The sequence below is a fragment of the Astyanax mexicanus genome, chromosome 2, assembly GCF_023375975.1.
Source record: "Astyanax mexicanus isolate ESR-SI-001 chromosome 2, AstMex3_surface, whole genome shotgun sequence".
In the NCBI taxonomy this organism is placed as follows: Eukaryota; Metazoa; Chordata; class Actinopteri; order Characiformes; family Acestrorhamphidae; genus Astyanax; species Astyanax mexicanus.
The window spans coordinates 55,403,627-55,417,823 of NC_064409.1; the positions used below are offsets into that span (position 1 = coordinate 55,403,627).

The 14,197-nt window shown below is 38.2% G+C and overlaps 1 protein-coding gene across 1 annotated transcript; it reads right to left on the bottom strand.

Annotated features, from left to right (window-relative positions):
• Window positions 1-3,712: 3,712 nt before the first annotated feature.
• ubl7a (ubiquitin-like 7a (bone marrow stromal cell-derived)) lies at window positions 3,713-10,369 on the bottom strand. Its single transcript, XM_007246540.4, has 10 exons — window positions 9,889-10,369; window positions 9,079-9,198; window positions 8,448-8,530; window positions 6,900-6,984; window positions 6,606-6,663; window positions 6,311-6,444; window positions 6,159-6,208; window positions 5,895-6,071; window positions 4,336-4,446; window positions 3,713-4,243 (listed from the first exon to the last, which is right to left on the bottom strand). Exons 1-10 carry the CDS (start codon window positions 10,070-10,072, stop codon window positions 4,106-4,108), a joined length of 1,140 nt encoding a protein of 379 aa, XP_007246602.2. The 5' UTR covers window positions 10,073-10,369; the 3' UTR covers window positions 3,713-4,105.
• Window positions 10,370-14,197: the final 3,828 nt, after the last annotated feature.

Here is a 14,197-nt window from a genome sequence, read left to right on the forward strand (position 1 = left end):
ATCACTATGAATATAGATTATTTATGATTAAGCATCATTTATTTCTAATTATTTATTTGAGTATTATATTTTTTATCTATTTAATTAATTAATGAATGTAGGTATTTATTTACGTATGTTTTTATTTTTATTTGGAAATGCAATTTATGTGGAAAATTGTTAAGTTGATTTCAACCAGTCAACTCCACTCTGATATGCCGAGGCAAAACACGCTCAACATTTTTTGGCTGCTGCAGTAGCTCAGCTCAGCTCAGCTCAGCTCAGCTCAGCTCAGTTCAGTTCAGCTCGCTCAGCTCAGCTCCGCTCCGCTCAGGACCGGACTCAGCTGCCACTAGGCTATAAGGTAAGACGATATGTATAAGTTAATGTATTTGTAGTGTTAGTTGTTTTAGCTCTGTGGTCTTAAATCATCTGAACCTGCTGGCGTTGCCTCTCTTCCCAGGCAGTTAGCTAACTAGCTAGCTAGCTAACGATAGCTAAACAGTGGCCATAGTTAAAATGGAATTGGAATTACTTTTGAGAACGACCGTATTGCCAATAATATTTACTGTAACCGAAGCTTTAACGTAGAAGCATTGTCCGGTCATTAAGTCAATGCACTAACCAGAGCTAGGCTGATAAGCCAATCTAAGCTAAATCAAAGAACCGTCTTTGGCTAAATTCGCTAAGCTAGCGTTAAGTTATATAAGTTTGTGGCACCCACAATTAACCTAGGCGACTGGGGGCAATATCAAGTGCATTTTGAATAGCCTGAAGAAGTAAGTTTATGTGAATATTACATAAATAAGGCAATTTAAAATAGTTTGTTGTGGGAAAACATTTATTAAAATAGCTTAATATGATGTGTGAGAATTAAAACAGCACGATAATTCTGGTCAGGTGTTAAATGTGTATACCCGCCTTTAGCTTAGCGTTAGCTTAGCGTTAGCTTAGCGTTAGCTAAGCCATAGCATGAAGAAGTAAGTTTATGTGAATATTACATAAATAAGGCAATTTAAAATAGTTTGTTGTGGGAAAAAAATAATTAAAATAGCTTAATATGATGTGTGAGAATTAAAACAGCACGATAATTCTCGTCAGGTGTTAAATGTGTATTCCCGCCGTTAGCTTAGCGTTAGCTAAGCCATAGTGTGAAGAAGTAAGTTTATGTGAATATTACATAAATAAGGCAATTTAAAATAGTTTGTTGTGGGACAAAAATAAATGGCCATCTTTAACATTTTCTGAGATTTCTAATTTGTCTTTTTCTACTTGTGCAGATGGAGTCATGAAATGTGACGGGACAGCCACCGAGGACTTCATACTTCGGAGCATCTCAAACATGCACCACAAAGACATGGAGGACACACCGCTGTCTCTCAGGACCTAGAATCTTAATGAAAGTATAATGATGTTAAGGGAAGGTGTAATGGAAAGGTGTAATGTAAAGTTGTAATGGTGTTAAGGGAAGGTGTAGTGGAAAGGTGTGATAGTGTTGAGGGAAGGTGTAATAGTGTTGAGGGAAGGGGTAATGTTAAAGGTGTAATAGTGTTAAGGGAAGGTATAATATTGTTAAGGGAAGGTGTAATGCAGGGGTCTCAAACTCATTTTTGCCGAGGGCCACATTGACATATTGGCTGTCCTCTGAGGGCCAGATGTAACTTATAAATATAAGAAAATGTAACCAGATGTAATATAAAATGAATGTAATTACTCCTTAATGTTAAATAACTCTCAATATACTATTTATTCAATCAAATATTACAGTTGCATGGAAAAATGTTTGCTTGTTGCTCTATTAACATAAATCCTTTTAATTTGTCATGTTATGAAATCCAAAAACTCCATCAATCAAGAACCAAACTATTCAAGTGAATAGAAATTACATCAAGTACAAGTTATATTAACTTTGATCAAAACGTTTGATACTGAAATAAGGCTTAATAAATATAAAATCAAAAATTGTGAGCTGTGACAGATTTAGCATTTCCTCAGATTTAGCAGTTCCTCATCCAACCACTAGTCGGAGCTGCAGCTGCAGCACCACAAGCCCGCAGTCTTTGCTTAGTCAGAGCTACAGCCCAGCCACGGGCTACAGGACTCAGCTGAGCCAGTCTGGAGCGTTTTGAAATTTTTTAAGTTCTTCTGTGTATGAAATAAAATAACCCCACTAACCGGATAATACAGCTCTCTACAGTTCATCTTTCAGCCCAAGCAGCTAACAGCAGCAGTTTAGAGCAGCGTCACGGAGGCACTGCTCGGATTACATTATAAACAGGTCAGTTAGCGCGCTGCTAACCTCAGGATGTTTATAACTACGGAGTTTAGTGGACACACCACGGCTGCAAGGTTAGACTGTTGAAGGCTACTGAAGACTACTAAAGCAGGCAACGCAGCGTAAGCAAAAAAAAACAAAAACCACACACACACACACCAAAATACAAGTTAAGATAAAATATGAAAACGAACATAATAAAGCATAAATAATTAAATTGAATTGCGGGCCAGATGTATGTTTATTTTGTTAACCCGTGAGGGGCCGTATGAAACCGCGTGGGCCGGTACTTTGAGACCCCTGGTGTAATGTAAAGGTGTAATAGTGTTGAGGGAAGGTATAATATTGTTAAGGGAAGGTGTAATGTAAAGCTGTAATAGTTTTAAGGGAAGGTAAATGTTTAGTGAAATTGTTATGGTGTGAATCTAAGGTGTATGTTATGTTGATGTAAAATAAAGGCATTAACCCCAAATGAGATTTACTCATTATGTTTATTATTATATTAATGTTTCCCCAAACAGAAAGGGTCAATTTAAAATCAACAGTGGTAAGATGGGGGTAATTAATTTATCCCTTGCTTTTACTGGTTCTTTGCAGGTTGACATGTTTTGGAAAAAGTGAGAGGGTTGAAATTCAATTTATTTGTAAAGCATATTGTGTATACTAACGTGCATAACTAGTTCCAGAAGGTTGTGAACCTGTTCCAGTAATTGTTTGGCTTAGCTTTGTATGCGTTTCCAGTTAACTGCTGAAGCTGGAACAATGGAACAGTTGCCACCGTCTGAAATGGCACTACAGTTATGCAGGGAGCCTCAAAGTAGTTGGTCTATAAAAACGTATACATGTAAATTTCACGTAGAAAAGACGTCCACAACGACTTAATTTAAACTAGAATTAGCCCTTATCCGGAGGTCTGGGGAACGTCAATACTGGACGTGCAGAAGACGTCAGAAAAAAGACGTCGTCTGGCGTCACAGTCTGCACCTTCAGGAGACCAAAATTGGACGTGCAAAAATGACCTAGAAAAGACGTCGTTTCAACGTCTCTTTGTTTAGTGGGATTTATTTAGGAGTAAACGAGTTCTGCAAAACTGGCGAGTCAAACCATAGTCAAACATACTGTTTAAAAAGGATTTACGCCCAACATGGCAGCCCCGGTACTTTACCAGCAGGGGGCGACGCTACCAGTTGTTAAAAACAACTGAATGTTCTGTGTTTTAAACAGACATAAATAATACATTTATTCATGTCTAAACCAATGATTGGTATAAACTGATCCAGCCCTGAGCTGTTTCCCTGTCTCTCCACTGTACTTATGTAGTAGTTATTAATGTTAAGCTTGATTATATCACACGATAACAGTTTGGAACAGAAATATGTCACCATGAAAACAAATTAAAACAAACATTTTGGTTCAAAAAGAAAACATATATTTAGGTGTGTAATATACAGACCATCATTCATCATTTAATATCTGTAATCATGTCTCTTGCCACAAAACATATCCATAGTTACTTTAGCATTAAAACATCAAATTAAATCAAATGTACTCTGAAGATGGTATTGCTGGAAAATCCACAGTAAGGAACCATCACAACAGACATCAGTGGCTCATCTGCCAGAATTAAGAAGACAAATGTTTACATTAAAATAAATAAAAACCTCTCCGTTAACATTTCAGGCAAAAGTGCAAATAGCTTGTGATTTAAAGTTTAAAGAAGTCAACATATAAAAATGATGTACACTGTAATATTCAGTAACTCCTTCAGATCCTCAGCATCAAGTTATTTCTGTGAAAATGCCTGATTACAACAGTGCCTATGTTTTTCTAGTAGGTGTGAAGTACAGAGACTCATGGGGCTCCTCCTGCAAAAATGAGCTCCAATGCAGCTTGAATATCTCCCCCAGTGGCCTGCAGGGCTCGCAGGATCAGCTCCTCGTCCTGAATCCCCATGTCCCGCAACTGCTGGAGCTGGGATTGCCACTGACTCTGAAAACACACATACATAAACATGGAAATTTTTAGGTATAATTTTTTTTTACAATAATTACAGTTTCAACACATAACGACAAAACACTCACCTGAAGGGACGATATGCTCGACACCTGTAAGGCTTGCTGCAGGGCCTGGTTGAACAGGTCATTTGTTATAGGGGTTCCGGCTGGGATAGGGGAAACCCCTGAAGAAGCTCCCTAACAAGAACATAAAGATAAAAGTTAAAACATGCAACTTCTATACCCGTATATTTAACAACAAATCACTCTGAATATATTCATATGTAAAACAATGCTCTGTGCTCCCGAGGTCTGAATGCACAGTTACCTCAAGAAGCACTTGGCCATTAACACTTTTCTGTAGTTATAATTCTATTGCTCTTTATAGACCTCATAGTCATGCTCTCTATAGGAATCATCTCTAAAGTTAAAGCTATTCACTTTCATTTTAGAATACTGAACCATTTAGAAAATAATAGCACATTTTCTACATTTACTGCAGCAGAAATCAAAAGATTTCATCTGTGTAAACACATTACTTTCTATAAAGCTTGCAATACAAAAACACTTCAGGCATGGATCCACATACTTTGCCACTCTGTCCTCCCATTTCTGCATTTTATACATATAATGTAATTTGGGTAGGTTGACTAAAACAACCTTTGCTTCTACTACAGGTATCGGAATGACCTTATTTTTTTTTTTTTTTTTTTCATTTCAATATGCTGGGTCCAAAGTGGTTTACCCTGTCTTTTGTTTGTATCAAGGTTCTACTTGGACACTGTAAAGGGAAACATCCAGTTTCACACTGTGCTTTATAGTTAAAGATTCTAAAGGCTTACCATACAAACCAATTTTCCAGAGCTCAGCAGATAAAAACATACTCCTCTGGAGGATAGCTGTATGCAGGCTTTTGTTATCTCACAAAGCAATAAAGCGCAGCACTATCATACTGCACCAGTGCATCAAAAAAGCCCAATTATTACAGTGATTTTGTCTACATTAAAATGTGAAGTGAGGCACAGGGTGACATTAGTTAAACCCCCACCACAGTAATGTACAGCCTTGAGTGATCACTGTTATTAATAAAACAGTGACGTAATAAACAGTGTAATTATAAACAATGAAGAAAACTTTACACTGAGGAACCATGAGTGTTCCAGTAAGCCAGGGTGATATTAGCAAGTGGTTTGTCTCACATAGCTTGGCATAATACTAATGCTGCTCCAGCAGTGCTAGCCGGGGAAAGCAGCAGGCTACAGTCCGATATACTCGCCTCTGAATGGAAAAAGAGCTAACGAGAGCTTAGTGTGGTTAGTGGGCAATGCTAATGCTGCTCCAGCAGTGGTAGCCGGGGTTAGCGGCAGGCTGCAGTCCGATATACTTGCCTCTGATTGGTGAAAGAGCTAAGTAGGGCTTAGCACGGGTAAGCAGCTAATGCTTATTCAGTCTTTAGTATCGGTGCTGGAGAACTAAACTGAAACTCCTGTATAACGCTGCACTCCAGCAGAGTGCAAAATAGTGAAACAGTATCTCCATTTTTACAGTTTTAAACCTGGCAGTAGTTATTTATATGGTGTAATTATTTCACAATGAATGGAGCAATTAAAATGCATGACAGCAATGATATGTAAGTGACTGGGTACCTGGTTTCCTATGGTGGGTGTAACAGCACTGCTTTCAGGAGTGCTGGCTAGAGCTAGGGCTGTTGCAAGTTCACTCTGGGTGATTGGTCTAGGTCCAACTGCCCCACTGTAGCCTAATGTAGCAGGCCTCAACCCCGAAGAGCCTGTAGAACTGGAGGATGGTCCACTCCGGTTCCCCTATTACATATCAGAACAGTTAAAGTTGGAACAGCACAGTTGCATTATGTTTTTTTTTTTTTAAGAGTATAAACTGTAATGGCTAACCGATTGGAATTCCTCCTCATCGTCAGACATGCCTTCGAAGAGAAATCCTCCTGCAGTACAAATAAGTATGTTTAAAATAAATGCGTGCATTCATAAGCTTGTAATATATAGCTGATATTCACTGGACTGCAATTAAAACGCATTAGTTTTACCTGGCATGTCACTGTAGGAGCTGGAGGACACATTTCTGGAGGAGCTGGCACTCTGCTGGTTGGGCACACTGCCAGCTACTGAATGCAGCACCAGAATAATGGCATTAACCAGTGCTGGGTGAGAGTTAATCAACCTAGTGGAAACAAAGTAAGACAAATAAAACTAATTACTGCAAGCACTTTTAAAGCTGCTCTGTAATTTATCAGAATGATGCAGAGTGATTGATTCCTCCTTTACACACTGTGAGCACAGAAACCCTGACAAGAGCTGTAGGCATGTGTTTCTAATACTCACGTGTCAAGCATGTTGGGATCTGTGAATTGCACAAAGAGTTCCTTGTCTTGAAGGACACCTAAAACACAGCATTGCATGCATATACGTTAAGCACCAGGTTTTCAAAATGGTACAGCAGTATAGTACAATCATTTTTAGGAGGAACCACAAGTATTACCTACTCACCATTAGCAAGTCATAACCACAAGTATATCAATTTTAGAAAGAATTTATATCTCACACACTGCACAACATTCTCTATACACCACTAAAATAGCCTTTAAAATGTGTAAATAAAAATAAAAAACTGCCTACCCAGAGCCATTGGATCAGTACTCAAACCAGGTGTGGCCACAATTATCTGATCCAGAGACTCCTTGTTGTTCAACATTTTAAAAACCTGGTATGAAAAAGAAGAACAAAGAACATAAAAATGTATTGCATACGGAAAATAAATAATTCACAAAAATATAATTAAGTTTGTCCTCTTAAATATGTCTAAAATATTTGTCCTGTCTAAAATATTGTCTCATTATATTCTTTCTATTTCTTTTCTCAAACTTTTATATGTTATTAATCCCCCATGTCTCAGGCATCCACCCACTATCAGGCATCACTTGAACCCTGATATATTACAACATCTTGCAGCGAGCACACTGGCCAGTGTTGAGCCAGACCCACTTAATATTACCTCCAAACTTATACAGGTGTGAGCATAACAAAGCTGTCCCTGGAGGTAATACTTTATGAACAGTTTGCATATTGCTATCCAATGACATGACATGATTAGTGGTCAATCAGCCAAATTTGAATACTCATTATGTTTGCACTGGAGCTAAAAGGCTAATGTAGCTAAAATGTAATAGAAGTGTACGTTACCTAGAAGTGGGTAAAATAGCCTTGGGGGTTTTGATATATATATCACAGTAGGGCTGCACGACATTGGAATAATTTTACTTATTTTTTTGACTATATATATTGCGATATTAAACAAAGCAGGGCCCCCTCGCGCTCCCCCTCTTGCTTCTTGCACAGGCAGCAGGAGCCTGTCACTGACACAGATGATATATCATGTCACCCTATATCACAGTACTCTATGTGTGATTTATATATCGTCACTGTCACACCAAAACCTGTATCTCGAGATGGAGAAGGAAAAAATCCTTCGGAACTTTCAATGTAAATCAATGTAAAACCCATTTTGTAGAATGTCTATTGGTCAAATTATCATGGCATTTTGACACAATATAGATAACAACAGTCAAATTAAAATGATTTCGAAAAGTTTGAATCCCAGTCATGCAGCTTGCCATCAGATGCCCGACGCTCTAAAAGAGCACAATTGGCCCCTTATCACACCTAGGGTGATGTCGATCAGAACAAGGCATCTGTGAGCTGATGTATCAGAAGCAATGCTGCATCTGCAGCAGTTCAAAATGAGGCGGTGGCTGACTTCACATGTATCGGAGGAGGCATGTGCTAGTCTTCAGCTGCCTTGTGTTGTGGCATCACTAGTGACCGGGAATACACAGCTGATTAGCAGCTGAATAGGTGGGACAATCACTCTAGCTAAATTTGGGAGGAGAAAATATAAAAAATAAAATGATATCAAAATTTAAAAAATATTTAAAAACTGAGAAATTTGTTTTCTGTGTCAATGACTTAATATTTTAGTTTAATATAGTACAAAAAACTGAACATTTATATAAACTTATGAACCAGTTAATAAAGGCTCTCAAGAGCATCGGAGAATCAGCTGTGTTGGATCTAAAACCTTCAGTAGAAGGACTGGGCACCATATCCTTCAACACACTGGATGCCTGTGTACTACCAAGACCTGCTGAAACCTGTTATTGACCTTACCGAATCTCTGTAGGCTGTGCTTGTGTGAAGAGCTGCCTGAAGGACACGAAATTCTCTTGCTGCTGTTACTCTGTCAACAGGCTCTGAAAAAACAGACAGCATTATATATACAGTATATACAGTTTCAGTCAAAAGTTTGGACTTTTTCTTCTCATTCAATATGTTTTCTTTCTTTTAAGATTTTACACTTTAAATTTAATAGTGAAGACATTAAAATTATACAGGATCACATGTGGAATTATTTTGTAAACAAAAACCAGAATATGTTTTACACTAGATTTTTCTAAGTTGCCACATTTGGCCTTGAGGACAGATCTGTTCTATTTTCTCAGTACCTTCACGAGGTAGATTCACTGGATTTATTTTAATCCAGTGGTGGATTCATTTTTCAACAAGATATTGCATTAAAAATCCATTGATGGAATAACCTGGTCTATATTCAGTATATTCAGGTAGTCAGCTGACCTCATTCTTTCAGCACATACTGTTGCTGAACCTAGACCTGACCAACTGCAGCAAATTTTCCTTAGTTAAATCCATGTGGCGATTTTTTTTTGGCCAGGTAGTGTATATGTACTGCTATCATGGCATTTTTTTTTATGAATGCAACGCTGGGTCAGCAGGAGCTTACCAGGATGGATCTCAGGTTCTGGCCATGACTTCCTCAGGATGTGTACAGTAGATCCTGACTGGATCCCGTAGGAGTCTAGGGTGAGTTCATCCCTCAGCTTTCTGCCACAGTACACCAGCTCTGTAATATTGTAATAACAAAGTGTGTTAGGGGTCAGCTAGCCAACAGCACACATACTGTTATAGTTATGCTTTATAGACACTGAGCATTTGCAGTGATATAGCACCTATATGTGTGTACCTATAAAATATATACATATATATGTATATACAGCTCTGAAAAAAATAAGAGACCAGAAATCAGTTTCTGAAACAGTTTCACTGATTTTGCTGTTTAAAGGTATATGTTTGAGTAAAATGAACATTGTTGTTTTATTCTATAAACTATGGACAACAGTTCTATCAAATGTCAAATGAAAATATTGTCTTTTAGAGCATTTTCTTGCAGAAAATGAGAAATGACTGAAATAACAAAAAAGACACAGAGATTTCAGACCTCAAATAATGCAAAGAAAACAAGTATATTCATAAAGATTTAAGAGCTAAGAAATCAATATTTGGTGGAATAACCCTGGTTTTAATCACAGTTTTCATGCATCTTGCCATGTTCTCCTCCACCAGTTTTACACACTGCTTTTGGATAACTTTATGTCACTCCAGGTGCAAAAATTCAAGCAGTTCAGCTTGGTTTGATGGCTTGTGAGCATCCATCTTCCTCTTGATTATATTGTAGAGGTTTTCAATTTGGTAAAATATTAAAAATAAAAACTCATAATTTTTAAGTAGTCTCTTATTTTTTATATGTGCGTACCTATAAGTTCTGGGTCAGGTATGGCGTCTGGTAGCTGTGCTGAGACGAGCTGTTTGAGAGTCGCCACTCGATACTCTCCAGGTGGAACATCTCCAGGCTCCGTCTCTGGAAACTGGAGGACGGACTTCGGGAGGGAGGGGTGGTCCATCAGCTTCAGGGACAGGCGCCACTCAGGAATAGCCATGCTGGACTTCAGCAGCCTAATGAATGAACAGAACTCTCCAGTACTGCTGCAGTACTGCTCCTCCAGGGTGAGCAGGCACTTCCCGCAGAGATGGCTGACTCTGAACCTGGACTAGATGCTCTTTACCGCGGTTTTCCTAATAGCGCTGTATAACAGTAAAACCCAGCCTTTAAATCAGTTAAACCTTAAAACTACACAGATATCAGCCTCACTAAAGAACAACCAGCAACCCACTCACACACAGGCGACCCCACTATCCTTCTGTTTTCGTTTCTGCGGACTGACGTAATCAGCTGAACGTCAGGTGCCTGGGAAATGTAGTTCTTTCTGTTTGTAGTTTACCTTGCACTGCCCTCTTATGAACGGTCGACGGCGCTGCTGTTCATAAACGCAATAGGAGGAATACATGATGAGAATGCAGTGAACCCCTCCCCAAATAAATAAAGCAGGAAAAGTACTGGATATTTTTCCTTTTCACAGCTTTGTTGAACCTTCCAGAAATCTTATAGCAGATGTAGGCTATGTGTAAGACACATTGTTATGGATAACCAACAATATAAACTACTAGCAGTTGTCCTAATATTATGTTTTTAATAAAACTGGAGCTCAGAGGCCACAAAAGACTACAAAAGGCTACATTGCAAAATGTATTCATATCCCTTGAATTTTTTTTTACATTTTGTCACCTTACAACCACAAACGTATCTATTTTATCAGGTTTTAAAGTGATAGACCAACACAAAGTATCACATCATTGTGAAGTGGAGCGAACCTGATACATGGTTTTCAAATTTTAATCAAATAAAAATCTAAAAAGTGTGATAGGCAAAAGTAGTCAGCCCCCTTTACTCTGGAATAATATATTTTACCCTAAATAAAGTCCAGTGCAATCATCTGCAATCAGAAGTCATTTAATTAGTTCATAGAGTCCAGCTGTGTGTAATTTAGTCTCAGTATGAATACACCTGTTCTGTGAAGGCCTCAGTGGTTTATTAGAGAAGGCCAGGAAACTGACCAGACAGGTCAGAGATAAAGTCGTGGAGAAGTTCAAAGTAGAGTTAAGTTATAAAAAGGCGTCCCACGCTTTGAGCATCCCAATGAGCACTGCTCCAAAAATGGAAAATGTATTCTACAACTGCAAACCTTCAAAAACATGACAATGAGACTGCGCTGCACTGGTTAGAGAAGCAGCAAAGATGCCCATGGTCACTCTGAAGGAGCTGCCGAAATCCACAGCTCAGGTGGGAGAATTTGGTCCACAAGACAACTAAAAGTCGTGCGTTCCACAAATCTGGCCTCCATGGAAGAGTGGCAAGAAGAAAACCATTGTTGAAAGTAAGACATAAGCCATGTAGATGACACAGCAAACTCATGGAAGAAGGTGCTGTGTTCAGATGTGGCCAAAGTTAAACTTTTTGGCAAAGTTCTATATGTAGCGGTAACATTGCTCATGACCCTGAACTCATCATCCCCCCACTGTGAAACATGGTGGTGGCAGCATCATGCTGTCGCAGTGCTTTTCTTCAGCAGGTACAGGGAAGCTGGTCAGAGTTACTGGGAAGATGAATGGAGCTAAGTATAAGGAAATTTTGGGAGGTATACTCACCTTCCAGCAAGACAATGACCCTAAACATAAAGCCAAATTAACAGTGTAATGGAATTTAGTTCAAAGAATATTATTGTGTAACAATGGCCCAGTCAGTGTTCTGACCTAAATCCCATTGAGCATCTGTGGCAAGACATGAACATTTTACAATTCGTGTCAACATCACTCTAACACACCTCACATTCTATATAAAGATGTTGGTGTTACCAAGTAATTCTGAGAGGTATTTTTCCTAGTTTTGATGAAACACAAAAAACTCTTATTTGGAGTATAGGACATTTTCAAATAATATGAACTACAGTGAAAATATTTTATTATTTTTTATAATGCCCTTGTCTTTGTTTTGTATTTGTCTTATTTATGGAATGTCTAGTTTATAAAGACACAAGTACAAAAGTATCCAGACACTCCTTTTTATTGTTATAATGTGCGCAGTATGTGTTTAACTGCACACACACAGAGCTTGTATAATTTGTACAGAAAAGCCATGCTAGTACAATGGGATGCCCTGGAGCCACCACACATGATCCTAGAGTCACCATATCCAAAGCCGAGTGACAGATAGAGGAGTGTAAAGCCTCCCAGCACTGGGCTGGAGAACAGTGGAGCTGTGTACTCTGGAGTTATGGAGCTCTGTCCAGCACCTTTGGGATAAGCCAGAGTAATGTTTGTGATCCAGAACTGTCAGTACCTGGACTCTACCTAATACTCTTGAGGCTGGATGTAATCAAATCCTCACAGAAATGTACCAACATCTAATAGAAATCCTTCTCAGAAGAGAAAAGGTTACTATAGCAGTCTGGAGTAATACTTTATTTCAGTTTTGTAAGCAGATGTTTGTAAATGTGCATACAATATAAGCAGAAAAAAATGTATTCTATGTAGCACCCATTTTCATATATATATATATATATATATATATATATATATATATATATATATATATATATATATATATATATATATATATCCTGAGACCTGGTAATTCTTTTTTTTTCCACTGTAGTTCACACAAGCTTCAAAACAAATAGACAAAGAAGCATTAATGCAATAAGACTGAGTCCTACTCTAATGTGAAGAAGGCATTTTAGGCTGTCCAATGAAACCTGAATTGTGGGAGTGTGGCCAACAGAGCACAAAGACTTTCTTTTATAACTGCGGACATGGCAGCTTTTACTTTTTATGGTTACAAGAGGGGCAAATGATTAATTTTTCCAGATATTATAGTCTCTTCAAAATGAGATACTTAACAGATATTGCAAGATTTCAGAAATGTACTGTCATTTTAAACCTTTCATACCACAGCTTTTAACCAGTGTCCTCTGTTGTGAAAAAATGACTTTTCAGTGCTTTCAGTTTTAACCAAGTTTTTGTACTTTAGGAAGCAGAGAAATAAAAAAACATTTTATTCAGAAGTGAGGTGCAGCGTTTTGGAAATATTTTAAAGCTTCTGAAGGAAGCCTTTTAGTGTTCAGATTGGTTAAACTAATCTTACTGTTATTTTATATAGATGTTCAAACCTCTACATTCTGAGACCAGGGAAGAACTGGTGTCTAGTACAAGAGACGTATGATAAAAAATAAACATTTAAATAAAACATTTTACATTTTTTCAGCTGTAATGTTTCTTTCAACCACACAAATACAAATATTTCAACTTTCTTTATTAAAGAACGTCTAAAGAACCCTGTTTTTATATTGTGTGTAGTGTATACAAGACATGCAGGCATTTTGTTTAATTCTAATGAAACTCATCTCACTTTTATCAAGTCTTTTATTTACCGACTCAGAAGTTCCCTCTCTCACTCATCTCAACACTAGTCGGAATATCTCGTCAGGCAGGCCTGTATTTGTGCTGTCACGCTGTTATTCACAATGACAGATGGTTGCTTGGCTGGATATGCTTTTCCGTGAGTGCCAATTGCCACGGTGCACACCACTCAGCAGAGCACGGCTGACAGAGCCTGGGGGAAGCAGGGCACACTAGCCATGACAGGGAGAGGTAACAGCCTACACATTTCTCACCCTGAAAAGAGGGACACCCAGTTCAGCCAAAGCCCATTGAAACACTGCCTGTTTATCAAACAGCACGGCTGCGGAAGTGCTGAAGGCAACAGAGAGAGAGAGAGAGAGCGTGTTCCTGAAGCACTGTCCTGGGAATTACACCAGTAATAGAACTTTCAGCAAAACTACTGCACACATATTCACAGCACTATCAGAGTAATGGTGTATGAAAAAAACATCAGCACTGTATCATTTTACTGTACAGCACCACATACAGTAGATATGGAAGGTTTGTGTTGTACAATTTATCTGGTTACGTTTAAAATAAATAGACGGAGAGGACTTTGAATCTTCAATAATGTCTTTTCAGTTATAAAAATGATGAATGGTTTCCATGCTCTAACACACCCACTGCAGCTCTGAGAAAGGACTTAACGTAAATAACTGATGAATTGAGTCAGGTATTATGGGAAATGGAAAGTAATAAAATCTCCAGGATTGAGAAACATTGTTTTA